Source organism: Muscardinus avellanarius (genome assembly GCF_963383645.1).
Source record: "Muscardinus avellanarius genome assembly, chromosome: 9".
NCBI classification, from domain to species: Eukaryota; Metazoa; Chordata; class Mammalia; order Rodentia; family Gliridae; genus Muscardinus; species Muscardinus avellanarius.
In genome coordinates this window covers 45,442,882-45,464,150 of record NC_137795.1, presented here as the reverse complement: position 1 = coordinate 45,464,150, position 21,269 = coordinate 45,442,882, and the positions used below count along the sequence as shown (strand labels likewise).

Below are 21,269 nucleotides of genomic sequence, written 5' to 3'. Positions count from 1 at the left end.
AGCAAAAAGATTAGAAAGCAAAATATGAATAACCATTGTATTCGTAATATGCCCAAATGTTTGTGCAAAGACAGTATACTCATAATATAGCTAGCTCACTTAGGTTTATGTCACATAATTCCTTAAACATCCATTTGTGAATGAATATTAAGAAATATGAAATCCAATCACATTTTCACAATATCAATGCTAAACACAAAGTAGCAACTTCATTGACTCTAATGTTAAATGTTTAAAAAATAAAAGGCCATCTTAATTATTTTAACCCTCTGAATAGGGTAAAAAAGGTAGGTCATTTTACTGTACTTGTGGGAGACTAGGTCTCAACCTACACTTACGTGGCATAAGCAACTAAGCATAGCAAACAAATATCATTAAGAGTAATGCCTGCACATTATAATAATATCTAGTTGAACCATGTTCTACCTAAATAACAAGCCTATTAAACCACCAGCAGAGTGGAAGCTTAGGTGTCATGCAACAGAAATATTGAACCACTCACCTGTTAGACATTTCCAAATCCCTGCTCCTAACACAATTTTAGTACACCTATTAAGTATAGCAGGTCATTTAGAAAAACAAATAAAACATATACTCAATCTTTGCAGGTACATGAAAAATATTCAGATATAAAATTTGAACTAGATGTTTTTTCTAAATATGATTTATGTAATCAAGGCTTTCTTAAACAAAGACAGTCTTAGGCATATGGTCTGTACAAACTTACAGTAGTGTATACTCCAAATAAAGATTTTCTTCCTATTATGATATAATATTACTTTTCTGAAATATGTTAAGGCTTGAGGTGTAAACACTTTGGAAGGGAGCAACTTGATGGAAAAATTATCATTCATTTAAAAATGTATATCAAGGCACAACAGGCCCCTGAACTTTCAAATTTTACATGTGAGAATACGTTTACATCTTATATTTCTAAGAAAGGCACAAGTTTTATGTAAAAGAGCAGCAAAATTTTAAACCCACCAATTTACTGAAAAAGCCATTACTTTTATTAGAAACATATGCTTCTCAAGATGTTGGCAACAAGTCATATTATAGTCACATATTTCATACAGTGCATTTCTCCCCTCAATCAGATCCCGGTGGGAGGTGGAACACCTCCTTGGCTATGAGAAGCAGAAGTATTTGATGGACTATGTAAGCTGGTCTCCTTGTACACAAACCAAGCATTTCCTCCCCAAAGGATCATGTTCAGAAAGCCAAATATCTATAAAAAAGAAAAATAAATATAAAAATCTAATACCTACCTAAAAATTTTAGTTTTCCTTGAAATATTTAACATTTTTGGGAAGTGTATCATTTCATTTAATGTTTAATATTAAATACAAAGTAAAAGACTATATAGACTGTATTTCAATGTACAAAACTTGTATATATAATGAATTATTTCAAACACATAAAACTAAAGCTCTAAATCTGTAAAATACAAAAATCATAGCTAAAAATTTTATTTTTATGCTCATTACAAAAAGACGGGATTAGATTTGAAAAAACTAAAACTTTTTTTTATTCCTTTGTGTTTAGATTTGGGTGCTTCAGAGTAAAGAGGACAATAGAAATCCAGGTCTCCTCCCTACTTCTCTCCTGTCCAGAAAGGTTATGAACTGCCCACGTGTACCTTTTCCTGTTTCTTCCTCACCCTCTCTACTGTCATCTCTTCTACTTTCATACAACTCCTACATCCAGAAGAACCTTTTTTGCACTCATCAACCTGAAAGAAATTAATCTTCACAGGCATACACACTGACTAGGTCAAGTCTCAGAAATGAATTAACTGAGGCTATATTATTTTTCTCACATATATGATCCAACATGATCCCAAGAATTTAGGTAACTGCCTTGAAAACACATCTAAATAACATACAATTGCATACAACAGTTCTAGTCATCCTGTCTAAACACTTAAGGAATCATGACGCCCTTTGGTAGTGAGTGAGTAACAGAACTGCAGCGCATCCACACAATGGTGGCCCTGGGGTCTCTGAGATCCAAGGCTCTGCTCTCATCCACACCCGGCCTTCCCTGCCCGCTGCGGTCCCAGTGGACCATGAAGCTACCTTATTTTAAGAGTCCTTTAAAATATAATAGTGACATAAAAAGAAAAAATAAGGTAAGAAGCTTGAGGTTAATAGTACTGCCATGTTACTAAAGGTAAATGTTTTATATCTTTCTGTGTATCTACACACAAAAACATTTCTAAAATTATTGCTTTTAAATTACAAGTTATAAAACAAAAATGTGGTAAAATTTCTTTATAAAGACAGTACTGACTTCATCTAATGGAAAAAATGTTTTCTTGAAAAGACATGAAACCTCCCTAAACATAATATACTTAGTATAATAAACTTTTCTGTATTTTGGTAAAATAGCAGACAAATAACAATTAGTATATTATATAGATTAAACATTATAGATTAAATAAGAAAAATAAAAGCATTATTTTCATGTATCCTGAGTAAGTCTGATTTAGAGAGTAGAGTCTACAGTAAGATTTGGTTCAAACTTTGGTGTGCTTTTCTTGTAGGTCAATTAGCATATGAGCCATACTTTTTTCCCAGTTATAAAATTAAGATAGCAAATACCACCTTCCACATTCCTTTTAGGATTACTGAATAACTTAAGATGATAGTATAATGACATGCACATAATTTCAACAAAAGTTAGACTACTACTAGTGCCGTTGAGGTAAAAGCCCTGCCTCAATCGGGATCTGTTCAAATGGTTCACAAGTAATAATTTTTTACCAAACTTTTCTTTGCTGTGATAAAGGTAACACTATATCATAACCAGGATCCCAGATATCTTAGAACAAATAAAAACCAAGAAATTCATCCAGAGATTTGTTGAAAGTTACTGCTTTCTTAAATTACTAGTAAGGTTTTCCTAATTAGCTAAATAAAAAATTGTATAAATAATGCATACGTACCACAGATACATTTAGGGATCCCATACTAGTCACAGAGTCAAAATAACAGGTCACATTTGATTGTTTACAAGGCATAAGTTCCTGAACAATATTCTGACCGGTAGCTACTTTAATATCTGTAAGAGCTTTAGCCCAGGCTGATGTGCTCACTAACCACAAAAAAGTGGCAACCAGAGTAACAACAAAGTCCTAAAGCAAAAATAAGGAGGAGTTAATAATGAACAGGTGATTAAAAAATATTTCATTTCAAATCCACAATGAAACTGATATTACATTTAACCCTATGGTACCAAGAAATGACTTTCATAATATACTGTTAAAAAAGTCACACTCAACTGGGCACAGGGGCACATGCCTGTAATCCCTGTAGGTAGGAGACTGAGACAAGAGAATCAAAGGTTAGAAGCCAGCCTTATCAATTAAGCCAGGCTCTTCAGCAACTTAGAGAGATCCTGTTTCAAAACAGGGCTGGGATAGTATAGCTCAGAGGAAGAATGCCCCAAGTTCAATCTCTGCTAGAGAACTAAAATTCTGTCCAGAAGTACTAGTTATAGAAATCTAAGTAACACTTTAAATATGAATTTGTATAATATAAAGTTTAAGTCCTATCTTGTTTGTTCTTCCTGCAAATTAATGATCAAAGTGGGATAATACAAAATTTTAGGTCTAATGCTACTCTTAAGCATATGGACACCCTTTAAGACTGTGAGCTCTTGTACATCAGCAGCAATAATCTAAGTTCAGAAATGAATTTTAGGGTTTATCACCAAAGTTTTAAGTAAATTAGATTAAATTTTAATTATTTTGCCAGTTACCTTTTAGTTATTTGTCAGTAATCTCTTCGGATATAAAGAAGCTATGCTACACAGCTTGCCCACCTGATCGATCCTGTGATTAGAAGATCAAAACCAAGTTCTAACTGTATAAACTTGGAGGTATGTGCATTTTGCATTTAAGGTCTCCATTTCTACAGGTCCTCTTAAAAAATGTAGATCAAAGAGCAAAGGATAGAAATATTTTTGCTACCATTCTCTGCACTGTAGGAACATTTCCCTTTTCACTTTCTGTACTTTCTTATACTGACGACAGACATTTTCTAATATTTGTCAAGATAAACAATGACTTTTGGTGAACTGATAAATAGTATGTTATCACATGTTAAACAAGTTCTTTTGAACGGGGCTTAGTGGCACACTCTTATAATTCCAATACTTGGGAGGTTGAGATCCTATTTTCAAACTAAAAAATAAGCTGGGTGTGGTGGCACACGCTTGTAATCCCAGCAATTGGAAGGCTGAGAAAAGAGGATCGCACAGGTTTGAAGCCAGCCTCAGATACTTAGTGAGGCTCTCAGTAACTTAGTGAGACCCTGTTTCCAAATAAAGTATAAAATAGGTCTGGGTATGTAGCCCAGAGGTAGAAGGCCCCTGGGTTCCACCCTCAATACCACAAAATAAAGTGAATAAAAATAAAAAATAAAATAAGGCTGGGGATAAAAAGTTCAGAGGTAGAATGCCCCCAGATTCAATCCTCAATACCACAAAAATAAACAGCAATAAGAAAACCAAGTTCTCCCTAGGCTAGAGCTCACAGCTTTGATCAAGATATCAAATCCCTTGATTTTCAACTATTTTCTTCTTTCTAGATGCTGGCTGGCTGGCTGGCGCTGTGTGTGTGTGTGTGTGTGTGTGTGTGTGTGTGTGTGTGTGTGTGTGTGTGTGTGCGCGCGCGCATGCTCGCGCATGTGCTGCTGGGGAAGGGCCTTATGACAGGCAAATGTTTTACCACTGAGACACATTTCTAACTCTCCTCTTTCAAAATTCTTAACTAAAACTTGCATGCATATTTTCCCCCTTCTGGTCTATGCTCTTTAAATTTGCTTTGCTTATGGCAGAAAGTTTTGACACAGGATGAAGGAAAATGAGGGATTACTCTGTCTTCTGTAGACTGCAACTGTCCTGCTCAAGACTCCAGTCATGCTGCAATCTAAGTGAACAGCACCACCTGGAGTTCTGTGGTGCATAGCTGCAGCTGCCTGGAGCAGCTCTGCTTTTAATAAGTTAAATGTGTGCATGTATGCCTCACCATCTTGTATCCCATTAAGATGTATGACCACAATGCACCAATAAAAAAAATTAAAAAAACATTTTTATAATTTGGGATACCCTGGTTTTACTTTCATTTTTTATATACCTGATTGTTCATATTGCCTGAAATGTGTAAGCATCTGCTACGTAACACAAAAACATGCCATATTTACCTAAAGTGAGAACTGAGGTATATTTAAAATTTCACAATTGAAAAACTTAAGAATATCTTAGCATAGAATTGAGGATACTGCTAAGAAAGGCTTTCCCTTGTTAACAGTACAATGTTTTATTTAGCTATATTTAAAAATCTGACTGGGTATGGTGGTACATGCCTTTAATTCCAGTACTTGGAAGGCTGAGACAGGAGGATCACAGGGTCAAAGACAGCCTCAGCAAGTAGTGAGACTCTCATCAATCTAGTGAGACCTTGTTCCAAAATAAAAATGAAATAGGGCTGGTGGTCTAGCTTGGAGGTAGAATGGCCCTGGGTTCAATTCCCAGCAACCCCCTCCACACACACACATACATCAGGGTATCTCCAGAAATTTTGTATTTATATAGTTAAACTAAAAATAGGATTCAAAATTTAACTTAGAAGCTGAACTTTTACAGATAAGAAACACCTACTGGACCAACAATAAAAAAATAATTTACGGAACCAATTCTATACTATCTCTTTATGTGACCACTAATTGATCATTTTAAAGTAGAAAATTACTTTTAACTTCCTGAATGATGCAACTAGATCAGTTTTAGAGTTGTATTAGATAGAACAAACTTGTACACAACAGATCTGAATGATTCTTTAAAAAGTGTAGTACTTTTTCCGGCCCTGGTGGTGTACGCTTGTAATCCCCGCACTTGGGAGGCGGAGACAGGAGGATCATGCAGGTTCGAAGTCAGCCGCGCTGGCTTAAGAGATCCTGTTTCCAAAAATATAAAAAAATGGTCTGGGAGTGTAGCCCAGAGGTAGAAGGGCTTCCAGGAACCCCAGTACCACACACACAAAAAAAAAAAAAAAAAAAAAAAAAGAAAAGAAAAGAAAAAAGTGTAGTACTTTTAAGTTTACTAGCAAAATATATAAAAAAAGGGCTCACTGGTAGATTAATAAAAAAAATTGTTTGAGCCAGGCACGACCATGCCTGCAATCCCAGTATTTGAGAGGCTAAGACAAGAGGATCACAGGTTCAGGGCCAGTCTCAGCAAATTAATGAAACCAGTTCAAAATAAAAAATAAAATTAAGAGTGGAGGTATAGCTCAGAGGAAGAATGCCTTGGGTTCAATCCGTAGCCTCTCTTCCCCCACACACGTGGGATACTGACAAGGCAAGAAATAACCTCTAATTATAAAAAATGTTTAACAAAATATAATTATGTGATTATCCTCCTCCCTTTTTTTCATTTTTATATAAATTAATGTAACTTTTATTAATACCTACTCACTTTCTAAACCAAAGCTCAAAAAGTCTTCAAAAGTCAACAATTTCCTAACATGTAATTACTGTTGAATAAGCATTGCAAATTAAAATAGTTGCTGTCCATTTTTTTTTGGGGGGGGGAGTACTGAGTAGTGATTTGAGTTATACCCTAATACTATTTTTTTATTTTGAAACAGGGTCTCACTAAGTTGCAGAAGCCTCACTAAATTGGTAAGTAACGCTGGTGGCAAACCTTGATCCACCTGTTTCAGCCTCCCAAGTCCTGAGATTACAGGTGTGCACTACCACTACTACGTCAGCCTGATATTCATCTTTTTGAAAAGTACTTAACAACCAGGAAAACATCTGGTTTTCTTTTGTCTCTTCAGACATAAAAACCAGACTCTCTCTAAAAAAAAATTTATTCCTTACTTACCCATTTACATTCTTATGATCCAGGCAGCAAAAATTAAAAGTAAATAAAACTTATTTAATAATTCCTTCATATTTAAATAGCCTTCCCTTTAAAGTAAGTTCACAAACAGCAGACATGTTTTCTCACAGACTCCTATGTTCTTCCTTCCATTCAATAGCACTCATCTGACTTTGAAGTTACTCTTTCATAGTGGAGGTAAAAGGTAAGACCATGGCTCATGTCTACATTTGCCACTAATAATCCAGGGCAGAGTATGTCTATTCTGTAAATCAGAGATTATTTTACTTCTAGTTCAGCAGACTCTGAAGGCAAGAAAGGTATCTATCAAGAATTTGAATCCAAATGCTTCGTTGGCATCAAAGATTTAAAATTAGCTAATAGATGCCACTAATATGAAATATAATTATCAGAGCCATATTTTAAGTTAAGGAGTTTAGTATGAAAGCAGCCATAGATAGTGTATAAAGGCTGGGGTATGGCTATGTTAAAAAAAACACTTTTAAAAAACAATGACTTAGATTTGACCTGTGGGTCATAATCTGCAGATCACTGATATAAACAATTAAGCTCAATTGTAGAGGCATAAAGAGGGCCTCTGAGGAAAGAGAAAAAAGGTTAAGAAGTAGAAGCAGTAAAAGTCTTCACCAAAGGCATTCATTTCTACTTAGTTTTTTTGCTATCTGCAACTTAATAAATTTTATCACATACTCGAGCTTTGAAAAGGTTAAAATAGGGCTAAAAACAAACATTTCCTGGAGTACGAATAGGCTAACAGAATTGAGTTAAACTTAATAATGAGAGAAAGTTCAACCTCATGGCAAATATCAAAACTTGTCAAAAATTTTGAATTCCAATAAAAAAATCTATAACTTCAAATATAACTTATCCTTAGTTTATACTATACAAGTTATTTTCATCACACACACACACAGTGGTTACTTACAATCATGGGCAGTTTACGACTATCCCGATATAGGTTCGTGTAACCAACATAAAGCAGAAGGGCAGCAGTGCAGTACAAGAATACAAAGACTGCAAATGTAACATAGAATTGTGCAGAAGAAGAGTAATCTCCTATGAGGACATGACGTTCCCAATTCACATCACACACATTTACAGCTGATGGTGACTGAAATGATGCCTGATTCAGCCTATTAAAAAAAAAGCCAAATAAACTTATGAACTATTCGATTCTCCCAAAAGAGATAGAAATATTTAAACAGAATATTGAAATGACACTTAAAAAATAATCCCCAAATATAAAAACATTTCCTTTGGGAGGGAAAAAAGGTGAAGACTCAAATATTTAAACTAAAGTTCTCATAATCATGTAAACAAATTAAATCTGATAACTGGTTTATGACAATCAGACTGAATTAAACACTTTCACACCTAGATATTGATCTTCCGGAAATAAAAAAAATTAACAGATTTGAAGAGATTATAACAAATATTTTATAACTTGAGACATACTTCATTCTAGGAGGCAAAATCTATGTGATTAGCCTTATTAGAAGAGCCATTATAATAATGATTCACATTTAACCGTGGTTAATTAGCTGCTAACTAAAAAAATCACATTGCCTCTAATTTCCTCCAACCATAAAATGTAAAAACACTAAAAACATTAAAAATGCTGGTTACATTAAAAATGCACTTAAACATTAAAAATTCTGGATACAGTTCCTTATATAGGAACTATGTAGAAAGGATAGGCGATGGTGGAAGCCAGAGGCTTTCTACCTCCGGGCTATACTCCCAGACCTATATTTTTTTGGAAACAGGGTCTAAGTTGCTGAGAGCCTCACTAAGTAGCAAAGGCTGGCTTCGAACATGTGCGATCCTCGATCCTCCTGTCTCAGCCTCCCAAACGCAGGGATTACAAGCGTGCGCCACCACGCCTGGCCATAGAATGGCTTTAAATAATTGTAAGCACGAGGTATCTGATATATCTTTAATATCAAAACATCCTTACAACGTAGTCACACTTTTTATTGGACAGAAGAACTGAGTGTTATGGACATCAAGTAAGTAATAAAGTTAGTTAAGTGGAAGAAGATCCACATCCTGGCTTAAACATAGGAAATATTCAGTAAACATTTTGATGAACACTGACATCTAAAGAAGACTTCACGAACTAAGTGTTCATTTTCATTTTAGAGTAAGAAAGTATGATTTTATATTAGGGATTCTTCACCTTATATAAATGTGTATCTTAAAACTATATAATGAACTATTATTCAGTAATTGCAAAAACAAGGATTTCTGTTGTGTTTGTTTCTTTACATTAGGAGTTCCCACACTTATGTAACAGAGAATTTTTGTTTTTTCATTTCCAATCTACTGTGGGATGACAGATTAAAAACGTCAAGGCAGCCAGGCAGGTGCATACCTGTGATGTCAGTACAGGCAATTCAGTGAAGACCGTTTCAAAATAATAAGGCTGGGGAATAGCTCAGAAGTAAAACACTCCCTGGTTCAATCCCAACTAACTAATTAACTAAGTAAATGAGGCAATGTCATACTGCTACCAAAGTTTCTAAATGCTTATTCTTATTTTCTATATGTCATCACAGTCTAAGAAAAGTTTGCAGACAGGTACTTGTCTATGTACCAGTTTAAGTAGCAATCACAAAAGAGCATATAATCTAAAATTCTTAACCCCCACAATCAAAATATTGTTGAAATTTTAGGAATTCAATATGAAAGTTAAAGAAGCATTAAATCATAAAAAGAAAAATAACTCACCTGAATGGATAACCAAAAGTGGCTTTAACAGTTTTATTTTCTTGTAATTTAGGACAAGTCACTAGAATTTCTGTTTTGCCCTTAAAACCTCCACAGGTGGAAAAAGCAAAGATGGAAGCAATCTACATTAAGTGAGACCAAAAAAGACAAAAGAGAAAGAGAGAAGCATTACTGTACCCCAAAGGTCATTAAAATTAAGTACACTGATAAAATGGCTAACGTTCTAAAAATCATTAATCATAAACAAAATACAGATAGCAAAAACTAACTAAAGTTTTATATGTGTCTCAATTTTATATATCTTCTATATATGTCAAAAATGTGATTTTATTTCCCCTGAGTATAAAAGGAATTAATATACCAGCCCATATAACATTTGCTCATACTTTAATATATTAAAATATTAGTATGATACTCAGATCAGACTTATTTCTTAGTATCAAAATCAAAAGGGATGATTTGGAGGTTATTTTTATTTGAAGTCCAAATTACCAGTAAACGTTATGGTCAAGAAGTTGTGTGGAGGGAAGAAATGCTACTTAAGCCTGTAAAGCCTCATTGTGTGGGTATTTCCTGATCTTAAAAAGTAGTTAGAAATTTGTTTTTCTAATCATGCATATGCTTAAAAAAATAATAATCTCTCAAGTGCTAGCTGTAAAAAAACTGAAAGCATCCTACTTGTTAATAGGGAATAAAATAAATTATAATTCACTAATATAATAAAACATGCAGAGGTTAAAATGTTAGGATTTACTGATATAGAAAAATAGTTATCACATATAGTTAAACAATGTACTGTAGACGTATCTCCATCTCTGCATACACAAAAAAATAAAATCTAAAAAGGTTAAGCATCAAAATTTTAACAGTGGTCACATCTCAACACAACAGAAAATAATTCCTTTTCTATTTGTCTTCTAAATTTTCTCCAAAACAAACAAAAACCCAGATATGTTATAATGACTAGAACTCAATCCTTTAGCAAGTGTTGATGGCAGTACTTGAACTCGAACCACTTCTAACCACCACATCCTGATCTTTAACCACTATCATCTCTTGCTTGAATTTTGCCCATGAACCTTCTAAATGATCCTCTTGTTTCTGTCCTTGCCTTGTCTTCAGTCTAGTATAGATACAACAGCCAGGGTGATCTTTTATAAATAAAAGGAAAAAACTCAAAACTCTTGAATTGCTTAAACTCTCTGAATAAAAAGGTTCATATAAAGTCCTCTGAGATTCTTTCCTCTCTTAGTATTTCTAATCTTGTGTTGCTACTTTTTCCTTTAATCTCTCTGAACAAAATGGTCTCCTTGTTATTCCTTAAACTTATTTCCTCTGCCTGGAATACATGGTTTACTTCCTCACTTCCAAAGTTCCCTGCTGCGGTATGAACTTATCAAGGAGTTCCTTCATCGCACTATATTTACTAATAACATCCCCTACCCCTAATACCTATTCCCTTTATATATGGTGCTCTATTTCTCCTCCATACTGTTTATCCTTCCCTAGAATAGAAACTTGAAGAGGTCAGGGACTCAAGGTCACATTTATCCAGCAAATAGAAAAAATTCAACAAAGATCTGTTATCAAAGCGTAAACTGTTGAACACTTCATCATGTTAGTTTGAATAAGTATTCCCTAGCAGCCCGTGTGTTATACAGACTAGATTGCCAGCCTGTGGCATTATTGGGAAGTGCGAAAACCTTTAAGAGGTAGGGCCTAGTGAAAGGGACTTAGGTTTTTGGGGTCATGCCCTTAAAGATGTTGGGGAAACCCCTTTTCTTCTTGGCTGCCTGAAGTGAGTGAGCAGGGCTTTGCTCTACCATATGCTACCTGCCATGACAGGCTGGCCCACTACATGCCCAAAATCAAGTGGGCCAATTAAACATGGACTGAAACCTCAGAAACCAGGAACCAAACAAACCTTTCACTTTTTAAAAGTTGATTGTAGCTGGGCGTGGTGGTGCACACTTGTAATCCCAGCATTTGCGAGGCTGAGACAGGAGGATCGTGGTTCGCGGACAGTCTCAGCTACTTAGTGAGGCCCTCTGCAACTTAGTGAGACCCTGTTTCAAAATAAAGAATAAAAACTAGGGCAGGGAGTGTAGCTTGGAGGTAGAATGCCCCTGGGTTCCATCCCCAGACCCGAAAAAAAAAAAAAGTTGATTGTCTCAGGTATTTTATTACAGTAATTGAAAGCGTACACACTTGACATTAAACTTATTCCAGGGCTTTGAATCTTACAGTCCATAATTAATATTATAATAACTATCAAGAGATTTTTCCCCCACAAGAAGAGATACATGAAAAAGAATCTGGTTACATATATGAAAAGTCTGAGGTAATGTCCAATACATGAGTTCATAGGTAAAGAATGGATATTCTCTCAGATAAAAATACTCATGAATATACAGAATCAAAGCATAAGGTCAGGGAATGAGTCCTGTACATAGACTCACATTTAGAGTTAGAAAAGAAGAAATGAGATAAATTGAACCAATGGAACAAAATAAGAGGCCAGAAATAAACTACCATGCATAGAAAATTTGTACCTAACAGGGTTAGCCTTGACGATCAATCACTAAGAAAAAGAGTAATTTTAAAGATGTGTTCACAAATTCTTTGATAAAACTCCCATAAGAAGTGCAGCTTAATTTTTCTTCCTTTAAGCGCAGACTGGACATACTGAATTGCTTCTAGAATAGAGTACGGTATAGGAAATGGATGTCTTCTAATATTAGGTTATAAAAAGCCCACAACTTCTTAAACTTTCTCATTATCTGGGGAAAGTCTGCTGTGTTGGGAGGATACTCAGGCCTTTAGAGACTCATGTGGCACAGAAGCAAGGACTGCCAGCAACCACATGACTGACTATGGTGGTGGAACCTCTAAGGCCTGCCAATGGTCATGCGAGTGAGTTAGAAGTCTGGGATGACTGCAACCCAGTCAACAGCTTGGCAGCAACCTCAATGGAAACCCTGAGATCAAACCATATGTTTCACTGCTCCTAGATTCCTGTACCACAGAAACTGAGAGAGAAAAAAATATATTCTGGATGCCAGGCGTGATGGTGCATGCTTGTAATCCCCATGCTTGGGAGGCTGAGAACTGAGGATCACACAGGTTCGAAGCCAGCCTCAGCTGGCTTACAAGACCCTGTTTCCAAATAAAATAAATTTTTTTTATATTTTATAAAATATAAAAAACCCATATAAAATATAAAAAACCCAGAGGTAGAAGGCCTCTGGGTTCCACCCCACTACCACCACCAAAAAAAAAAAAAAAAAAAAAAAAAAAGATATATATATCTTTTGTTTTAAGCTGCTAAATTGGGGGAACTTATTATGCAGTAATAGATAATATAAAGAAGAGCTATTTAATAAATGCTCCAAATAAGCCACAAACTTAACATGTCAAAAGTTAAGTCTTTTAACAAGAAAATCTATGACCATTTAGAAGGGAAAAATTTCTAGATTTTTTTTTTCCCCCAAAGTACTAGCCTAACTGGGTATGGTGGCACACACCTGTAATCCCAGTACTTAGGAGGCTGAGACAGGAGGATCACAGGTTTGGGGAAAGCCTCAGCAATTTAGCAAGACTCTCAGCAACCTAGTGAGACCCTATTTCAAAATAAAAAGGGCTGGGTATGTAGTTTGGAAGTAGAATGCTCCTGGGTTCAATCCCCAGTACTACATACACACACAAAAAAGGCCAAACTTCCCAACTTGTTATAAATAGCACAGTGGATCTAGTCTCAACTTTACCTTTCTAGATTTATCTGCACTATATCTCTGCCAGGTACTGTATGATTCTGTCACACAGTACTTACTCTTCATGAAACAGCATGTATTTGACTTAGGTGTGTATGTTTCTCTTGCTAGAACTGCCTCCATTCTCTTTATATGCTTATCTCTTAAGGCTGCACTGATTTCTTGTGATAGAACTCACTCTTCTCCTGTGCTGCCACAGATATGAACTCTATTATATATTAACTTCACTATAGCCATTTTTCTTGTGTCTCTTGCTATATAAAGTACAAAAGTCAGGTGTGGTGGCACGCGTGTAATCCCAGTGTTTCGGAGACTGAGACAGGAGGATCGCAAAGGTTCGAAACCAGCCTCAGGTACATAATGAGGCTCTCAGCAACTTAATGAGACCCTGTTTCCAAATAAAGTATTAAAAAAAAGGGGGGGCTGGGAGTATAGTCTGGAGATAGAAGGCCCCTGGATTCCACCCTCAGTACCAAAAAAAAAAATAAATAAAAAAGCTGGGTGTGGTGGTCCACACTTGTAATCCCAGCACTCCAGAGGCAGTAGGCAGAGACAAGAAGATCATAGTTCGCAGACAGCCTCAGATAATTGGAGAGGCCTTTTGCAACTCAGTAAGATTCTATTTCAAATAAAAAAAGACTAAAAACTAGGGGTGAGGTTGTAGCTCAGAGGTACAGTGCCCCTGGGTTCAATCCCCGGTACCGGAAAAATAAGACTCTCAGTGCCTACCTAGTAAAATGCCTGGCACATAGCAAATGTTGACAAAATACTTGCTTAATTCAGGAAAAATACTGATATCTAATAACTTAGAAGTAAAACCATATTTCAAATAAAATAACTTCCAAGCTGCCTTTTATTACAAAATTAAAAGTCCATTCTGTCTTTATCTTATAGAAAAAAGGAACATTTTAATAAAAAGTATACATTTTATAATAAACACAAAATAATCCTAGAGTCAACTATTCAACCATTTCAATTCTCCATATATTCTACTGCCATTCTAATCTAGATTAAAAGTTATAGACTAGTGGTCCATCAGTAAAAACCCGGCCTGAAGGTATATTTGTAGAGCTTTTCAAGTATTTATTTTTTAAATGTGAATTTATTACATTATATTAATATCAAAATACATTTAAAATTTTACATTCCTACTTTTCCTGAGTGTAAATGGAAAACGGAAGGCAAGGCAATATCTGAAACACATTCTCATAAAATAACAATCAGATGGAACTGACGTGACAGATACCACTCAAGGTAGGACATGTGCTTTCCAGATTGCAATCCCATATTTTCTTAGCCCTTAGGATATGTTACTTGCCAGTAATCAATGACTATTGTTTTATTTCAGTTTGCTCATTTATTTGTTTTATCAGGGTGGTTCTATAAGCACTTCAGTTTGTACCTCTAGTCTAAAGTGAGAAAACCGGGCATGCTGATTTATATTTCCTTTACACCTTTTATTTTTGGTGAAGGATTGCTAGGCATTGAACTCAGGGGTATTCTACCTCTGAGCTACAAACCTGACCCTTTTATTTTTTGTCTTAAGACAGGGGCTCACTACATTGCTGAGGCTGTCCTCGAACCTGTAATCCTGTTTCAGCTTCCTAGGTACTGGGATTACAAGCATCCGCTACAATGTTCCAGGAGTGCGCCACTAGACTTCCTTGAAGCTTTTGAAATTCATTTCCCCATTCCTTCCTACTCCAGGAAGAATGAATTAAACTACAGACATAGAATTCTACCTGGAGAGTAACTAAGAAGAATACCGGGGCAGGGTGACAGCAAGCTTCTTTTCAGTTCTAAAAGGTCCCATATTCATAATAGCCCCATAATTGCCAGAGAACAGTCCCATTTATCTCACTACATCCACACTACATGCACAATCTCTCATTTATTAAGAGATCTGTATCTCAGGGCTAATATTATAAACAGCTTTTCTGGAATACTTGAGTATTCTAGAAGAAAATACCCAATTAACTCCTGTACAAGAAGAAAATATTTAAACTTCTATTTACATATACTTTTAGATTTAAATATAGAATTAAAGCTTTACTGCAATTAATATACCACTGAATTCATGCTGTGCCTAGAAGTGAAGTGGTCACAATGTCAATATAGATGTATACTAGGTAACCAGAAGGTAAAGAGAATGGAACAGACAAACCTCAACTTTTCTTTCACTTTCAGCATTCATGTACTACAAAGATTCATGAATGTACCTGGGGTTCTAAGGAAAAAGTTTTATAAAACAGGAGTTCATGATGAAAAAAAAATTGGAAACTACTGGTAATTTTCAATGAGTTATTTATCCTCTACATCCAGAGTCACAGTCCTAATTCATATTCTTACACTCTGCTCATACTGAGGGTTAAACTAGGAAACACTGAAATTCATCTAACTTATGAGAGTCTTTCACATGTTTCTAGTTTCAAGATACTACTGCTACTTGGTTTCATCATTAACCTGGAGTCATCTACTTGGATTTCTGTCTAACATTTAGTTTATGAAAATGATATAACTTAAATATTTAGAAATAGATCTAAAAGTATATTATGTACAAAACCAAATGTGTCTGTTTTCATTAAATGATCATTTAGTACTTGAAAATAAACTATTACAGTGTTTGCCCTCCCTGCGCTTGGGAGGCAGAGACAGGATCGCACAGGTTCGAAACCAGCCATGCTGGCTTAAGAGACCCTGTTTCCAAATAAAAATATAAAAAATTAGGTCTGGGAGTGTAGCCCGGAGGTAGAAAGGTGGAAGGGTTTCCAGGAACCCCAGTACCACCAAAATAAATAAATAAATAAAATTATAAGTTGGATGCCTAGAACTAAGGAGTTGATTTTTATGAGATACTTATTTTTAAATGTTATTAATGTTGATATTTTGGTTTATTCCCACCATGCAAGGAACAAAGTACTTATTCCACTCTATTATCTCCCTCTGCTTCTAAAGTACAATCACAGAAAGTTCTCAAGAATCTGCTACTACAGCCAGGCATTGTGGCACAGGCCTATATTCCCAGTACCTGGAAGGCTGAGACAGAAGAACACAAGTTCGAGGCCAGTCAGAGCATAGTAATTTAGCAAAACCCTATTTTAAAACAAAAAAATAAAGTAGGGTTCCACATGTAGCTAGGAGGTAAAAATGCCCCTAGGCTCAATACCCAGTAAAACAAACACACACACACACACACACACACACACACACACACACTCTCTCTCTCTCTCTCTCTCTCTCTCTCTCTCTCTCTCTCTCATGCACGCGCGCTCTGTTGCCTAATATAACCCATAACCGTTAAGATTCGAATTATATGAAGTAAATGCAACTATTTCTGCTTAAATAAACAAGAGCTTTTTAAAAACAATCATATATTGAAAATATCCTCATGTCATTTTTATTCTTAAATACCTGTTGAACCTAAATATATTTATGTTAAAATCATTTTTGGATTATTCAATTAATTTTTGTGTCCTTTAGAGTCAATCGGTATCTTCATTGTTGATCTGGATGATCTGAATGACTAGAAGCAAGCCTGCCACTTCATGAAAAACTGATACTTCTTGTTACCTCTGATAAAATTTCAGCTTTTAAGCAAAAAAGCAGTTTCGTCATGTGTTTCAGTACACTGGGGCAGCCACCTCAATTAGGTTTTCCTCCCTTTGTTTCCCTGTCTAGTGGCTTTATGGTCATTTCTACTTGACTTTCTGAGTCTCCTACTTTGCCACACTTTATGAGGGGACCCCTAAACCAACATATGAAAATATTCAAGTTTTCACAAGTCCAGACCTTCCAGACCTTATTAGGTAACAATCTCTCTCTCCTCCTGCCATTTTACACATCTTACTCTAGTACTCATAAATCCAGCCTGAGGTTTTTTCATTTCTGCTTTTGGTTCCTGGTGACGTTTATTTTATATTGAAACATCAATTCTTAATCTGTGGACCCGAGTTCCCAAGAATCTTTCAGGAGTCCACAAAGGTTAAAATATCTTCGTAACAACGTGAAGACATTAGTTATTTACATTTTCCACTGTATTGTTTGCACTGAATAAGCAAATGCTTTGGTGGATAAACTGTCCAGCAATAGTACCAAACTAAATTTTACTGGCACATACTTGGAGCTAAAATTAATAACCTAGTTTAAGAATGTCTGTAGCTGGGGGTGGTGGCGCATGCTTGTAATCCCCGGCTTGGGAGGCAGAGACAGGAGGATCGCGTAGGTTTGAAGCCAGTCACACTGGCTTAAGAGACCATGTTTCAAAAAAAAAAAAAAATGTCTATGATATTATTTTTGTTCACAGTGTCTAAAACATGACAACAGTAAATGTTTCTCCTTGCTGATAAATGGTCACTTCTCTTTAGGAGTGTACAGATTGAGTGTATAGGAGTGTATAGATTGAGCTATGTTAGATTGCAATAATGTATGTTAATTTTAGTAATTAAACATCGGTATCTTTAAAAAAAAGAATGTCTGTGATAAAGCAATGAAGACTTGTATTAAACTCTGACCCTTCAGTACTAACATTCTTGGGTGATGAAATGGGAAGTACAAATAAAAAAGAGTTTTGCTGCATACCAAAAGACAATGGTTGTCTCCAGGGAGGATTTAGGCAATTGAGCTATAAACTCAATTAGTCATTTTTCTTTTCTTTTGTAACACCATTAAATCTCTCCCATCTTCACAGTCAAATAGTGGTTCACTCACTGTATTCATTATCTTACCAGATATCTAATCAGACTATAGCAATCTGGCTTCCGATCTTATAGAAACTGCTCTTGCTCAAGCAAACTGCTTAGTGACCACCAAAACCAAGGGACACACTTTAGACATTCTTTTACTTAACCTTTCCATTACACCCAACATTGTTGAGCACTCTTCTTGAAATTCTAATAGTGAAGCCAAGATACTATGTCTCTCCATCTTCCTAACCATTTCTTCTGTCCCTCTGCCAATAGTATCTGCTGAATCTTTAGCCCATACTGTATTTTTGTGTGTGTCTGGTACTGGCGATTAAACCCAGGGGTGTTCTACCTTTGAGCTATACTCTCAGCCTTTTTTTTTTTTTTGAAACAGGGTCTTGCTAGATCATCAGGAGTCTAAATTGCTCAGGCTGATCTTGAACCTGGTCTCAGCCTCCCAAATTCTGGGATTATAGCATGCACCACCCAGCCCAGCTTCAGCAGATACTGTATTGAGTGTTACTGAATATGTGTTTGTCCTTTTTTTTTTTTTTTTTTTTTTTTGGTGGTACTGAGGGTGGAACCCAGAGGCTTTCTACCTCCGGGCTATACTCCCAGACCTTTTTTAATATTTTATTTGGAAACAGGGTCTCACTAGGTTGCTGAGAGCCTCACTAAGTAGCTGAGGCTGGCTTCGAACCTGTGCAATCCTCCTGTCTCAGCCTCCCAAGCGCAGGGATTACAAGCTTGTGCCACCACACCCGGCTGTGTTTGTACTTTTAACTCTACATCCATATATACAATTGCCTATAGAATACTGCAATCTACTAGATCCAAAGAGACCACAAATTCAATACTTCTTTATTGATCTTCTACAAAAATTTGCTGCTCCCCCTCTTAAAGAATCTCAGAGAATGAGGCTGCCACCAAACCCAGCCAGAAATGAGGCAGCTTTCTTAAGTCCTTCTTTACCATCAAAACATATTCTAATTTATAAATCTCTCTACCCTTACTAGAACTAATTTTAGACCCTCATAATTTCTCAGTCAACATAACTCCCTTCCTCCAATTATGACCGTTCCAAAGGGTTCTCCACACTGCTGACTACTTAAAGTTTCTAAAAGGCAAATTACATTATTTGTTTGGATTCTGGCAATAAACTCCCCAATATTCTATACCCAATACATATGCATTTTCCTAAGGAAAGGACCTAGATGTTCAAGATTAACCCAAGAGGGGTCAAACCCTTTGAAATCTACCAGCCAGAATCATCTCAAACCATACCTCTTTCCCAGTACTTACAGGTTTCAGCCAACCCCCAATTATTTTAAGTTCTCACACAACTGAAGTTGAAGTTCGCTTCAACTTTTCACCCCACTGAACATAAGATTCCCTCTGCCTGGAAACCACGCCTCCATCTACTCCCCAAGTGAACAAGTCATCATTCAAGTGTTCTCTCATCTATATACTCCTTCCTAGCTTGATCTCTTTCTTTCACCTATTACACACTGCATATACTTCTGTTACAGTATTTGCCATATGGCATTTTCACAGCTGTTTTCATATCCTTCATCCTTATATGATCATGATCATTTTATTCATGTTCATATGTTGGCGTTTAGCACAGAGCTGGTATATAATATATACTCAAATATTTGTTAAGTAAATATTCACTACACATTAGCAGCGTATATTCTTTTCACAAAATTATCTCTAGCATAATAAAAAGCTGTTCAAACTGAAACTAGGATTTCCTTAATAGCTTAAAAAGGCTATTCTTCAAAACATATCAGAAAACAAATGGAACTTATCACCAGTGATATAAACTATTAAGGAAAAAGCTAGGTCTATAGTGTTTGTTTTTTTTTAATCGACACTGTAGGACATCAGTGTAATATCAGCACTATTTCTCCAAGCAAATCTTTGGAGGATGGTGCACACAGAAAACAGAGTCAAGTGCTCGTCGGAGAATTTAAGTTTCTATGTTACTTTTAAAAACATCCTCGGAGGAAGCTGGAAGTTCTTCACCCCTTTATCACCAGAAATAAAGTTTGAAGGAGACATGGATGTAAATGCTGCTGCCTGGATAAATGCCAACGACCCATTAAATATGGCCCTGAAAATCAGTACCGAAATATGTACCGGGGCTGCGAAGTTTGAAGTCAACCTGAGGTACGCGATAAACGCACTACCTACCCCCAGCACACCGCCCCCGGCCGGGGTCGACTCGTAAGTCTCCTCGGATGTTCATGGCTGTGTGTCCAGGAAAAGTACTAAAAGCTGACTTTCCAAGCAGGATGTCGCTTGGAAGGACCTAAAACCGACGCGAAAGGGCCTCTCCTCCGGCCGCCCCGCCCCACAGCTTGACTATTTTTAACTCGGGGTCAGTGTATAAAGCGCGTCAGTCCCGGGCGCGGGCCCGGCGGCAGGCCGCGGGCTTCGGTTGAGCGCAGCAGGAAGTCGGCGGGCGCGGGCGGGCGCGGGGCGCGGGGCGGGCGCGGGCGGCGGGGTCCCGGTCCGCTCCCGGCCGCCGCCGCCCACTCGCTCCCTCCCGCCCGCCCTCCGCCCGGGCGCCGCACTCACCCACTCCAGGATCTTGATGAAGCCGAGCGGCTCCTTGAGCGGGTTGAGGTTGATCTGGAAGGCGGACATCCTCTGAGGGAAGGAGGGAAGAGCGTTAGCGCGGCGGGCGGAGGAGGAGGAGGAGGAGGAGGAGGGGAGCGGCGCGACTCGAGCAGCGCGGGCCGGCGGACGAGGCAGGGCGGGCGGGCGGGCGGCGGCGGTTGGGCGGCGGGCGGAGCGCGGGGCGGAGCCGCGGAGGGCGGGCTGGGGCCGGGAAGGGGAGGCCCCGCCCCGCGCCGCACCTGGCCCAGCCGGCTGACCCGCTGGCGAACCAGAAAGATGTTGGGCGCCATGCTGCGTGCGCCGCGCCCCCTCCTGAAGCGCAGCCCGCGGCGCCGTCTCTCCTGCGCAGGCGCGCCCGCCCGCGCCCTTCTTCCGGCCCCTCCCCGCGGCGCCCCGGCCTGCGCCTGCGCACTAGAGCCTCCTCCGGCCTCGCGCGGCGCTGTGTCCCCGCGCCGTGGCCCCGCCCACTGCATCGCGGCCCCGCCCACTGCATCGCGGCTCCCTTCACCGCGCACGACTTTTAGGTGAGTTTATGAGATGTGGGCAAAAGAAG

The 21,269-nt window shown here is 37.6% G+C and overlaps 1 protein-coding gene across 3 annotated transcripts; it reads right to left on the bottom strand.

The window, feature by feature from the left end:
- Positions 1-1,093: 1,093 nt before the first annotated feature.
- Positions 1,094-21,006, bottom strand: SYPL1 (synaptophysin like 1; the record flags this gene model as incomplete). 3 transcript variants are annotated; one of them, XM_080701548.1, is made up of 6 exons in its annotated part: positions 1,094-1,228; positions 2,948-3,136; positions 7,835-8,042; positions 9,640-9,761; positions 20,675-20,746; positions 20,956-21,006. In XM_080701548.1, 6 exons carry the CDS (start codon positions 21,004-21,006, stop codon positions 1,094-1,096), a joined length of 777 nt encoding a protein of 258 aa, XP_080557674.1. The 3 variants fall into 3 exon arrangements, with proteins under 3 accessions (XP_080557674.1, XP_080557676.1, XP_080557675.1); XM_080701550.1 differs by lacking the exon at positions 2,948-3,136; XM_080701549.1 differs by lacking the exon at positions 20,956-21,006 and having other exon boundaries at positions 20,687-20,743.
- Between the last annotated feature and the right edge of the window lie 263 nt (positions 21,007-21,269).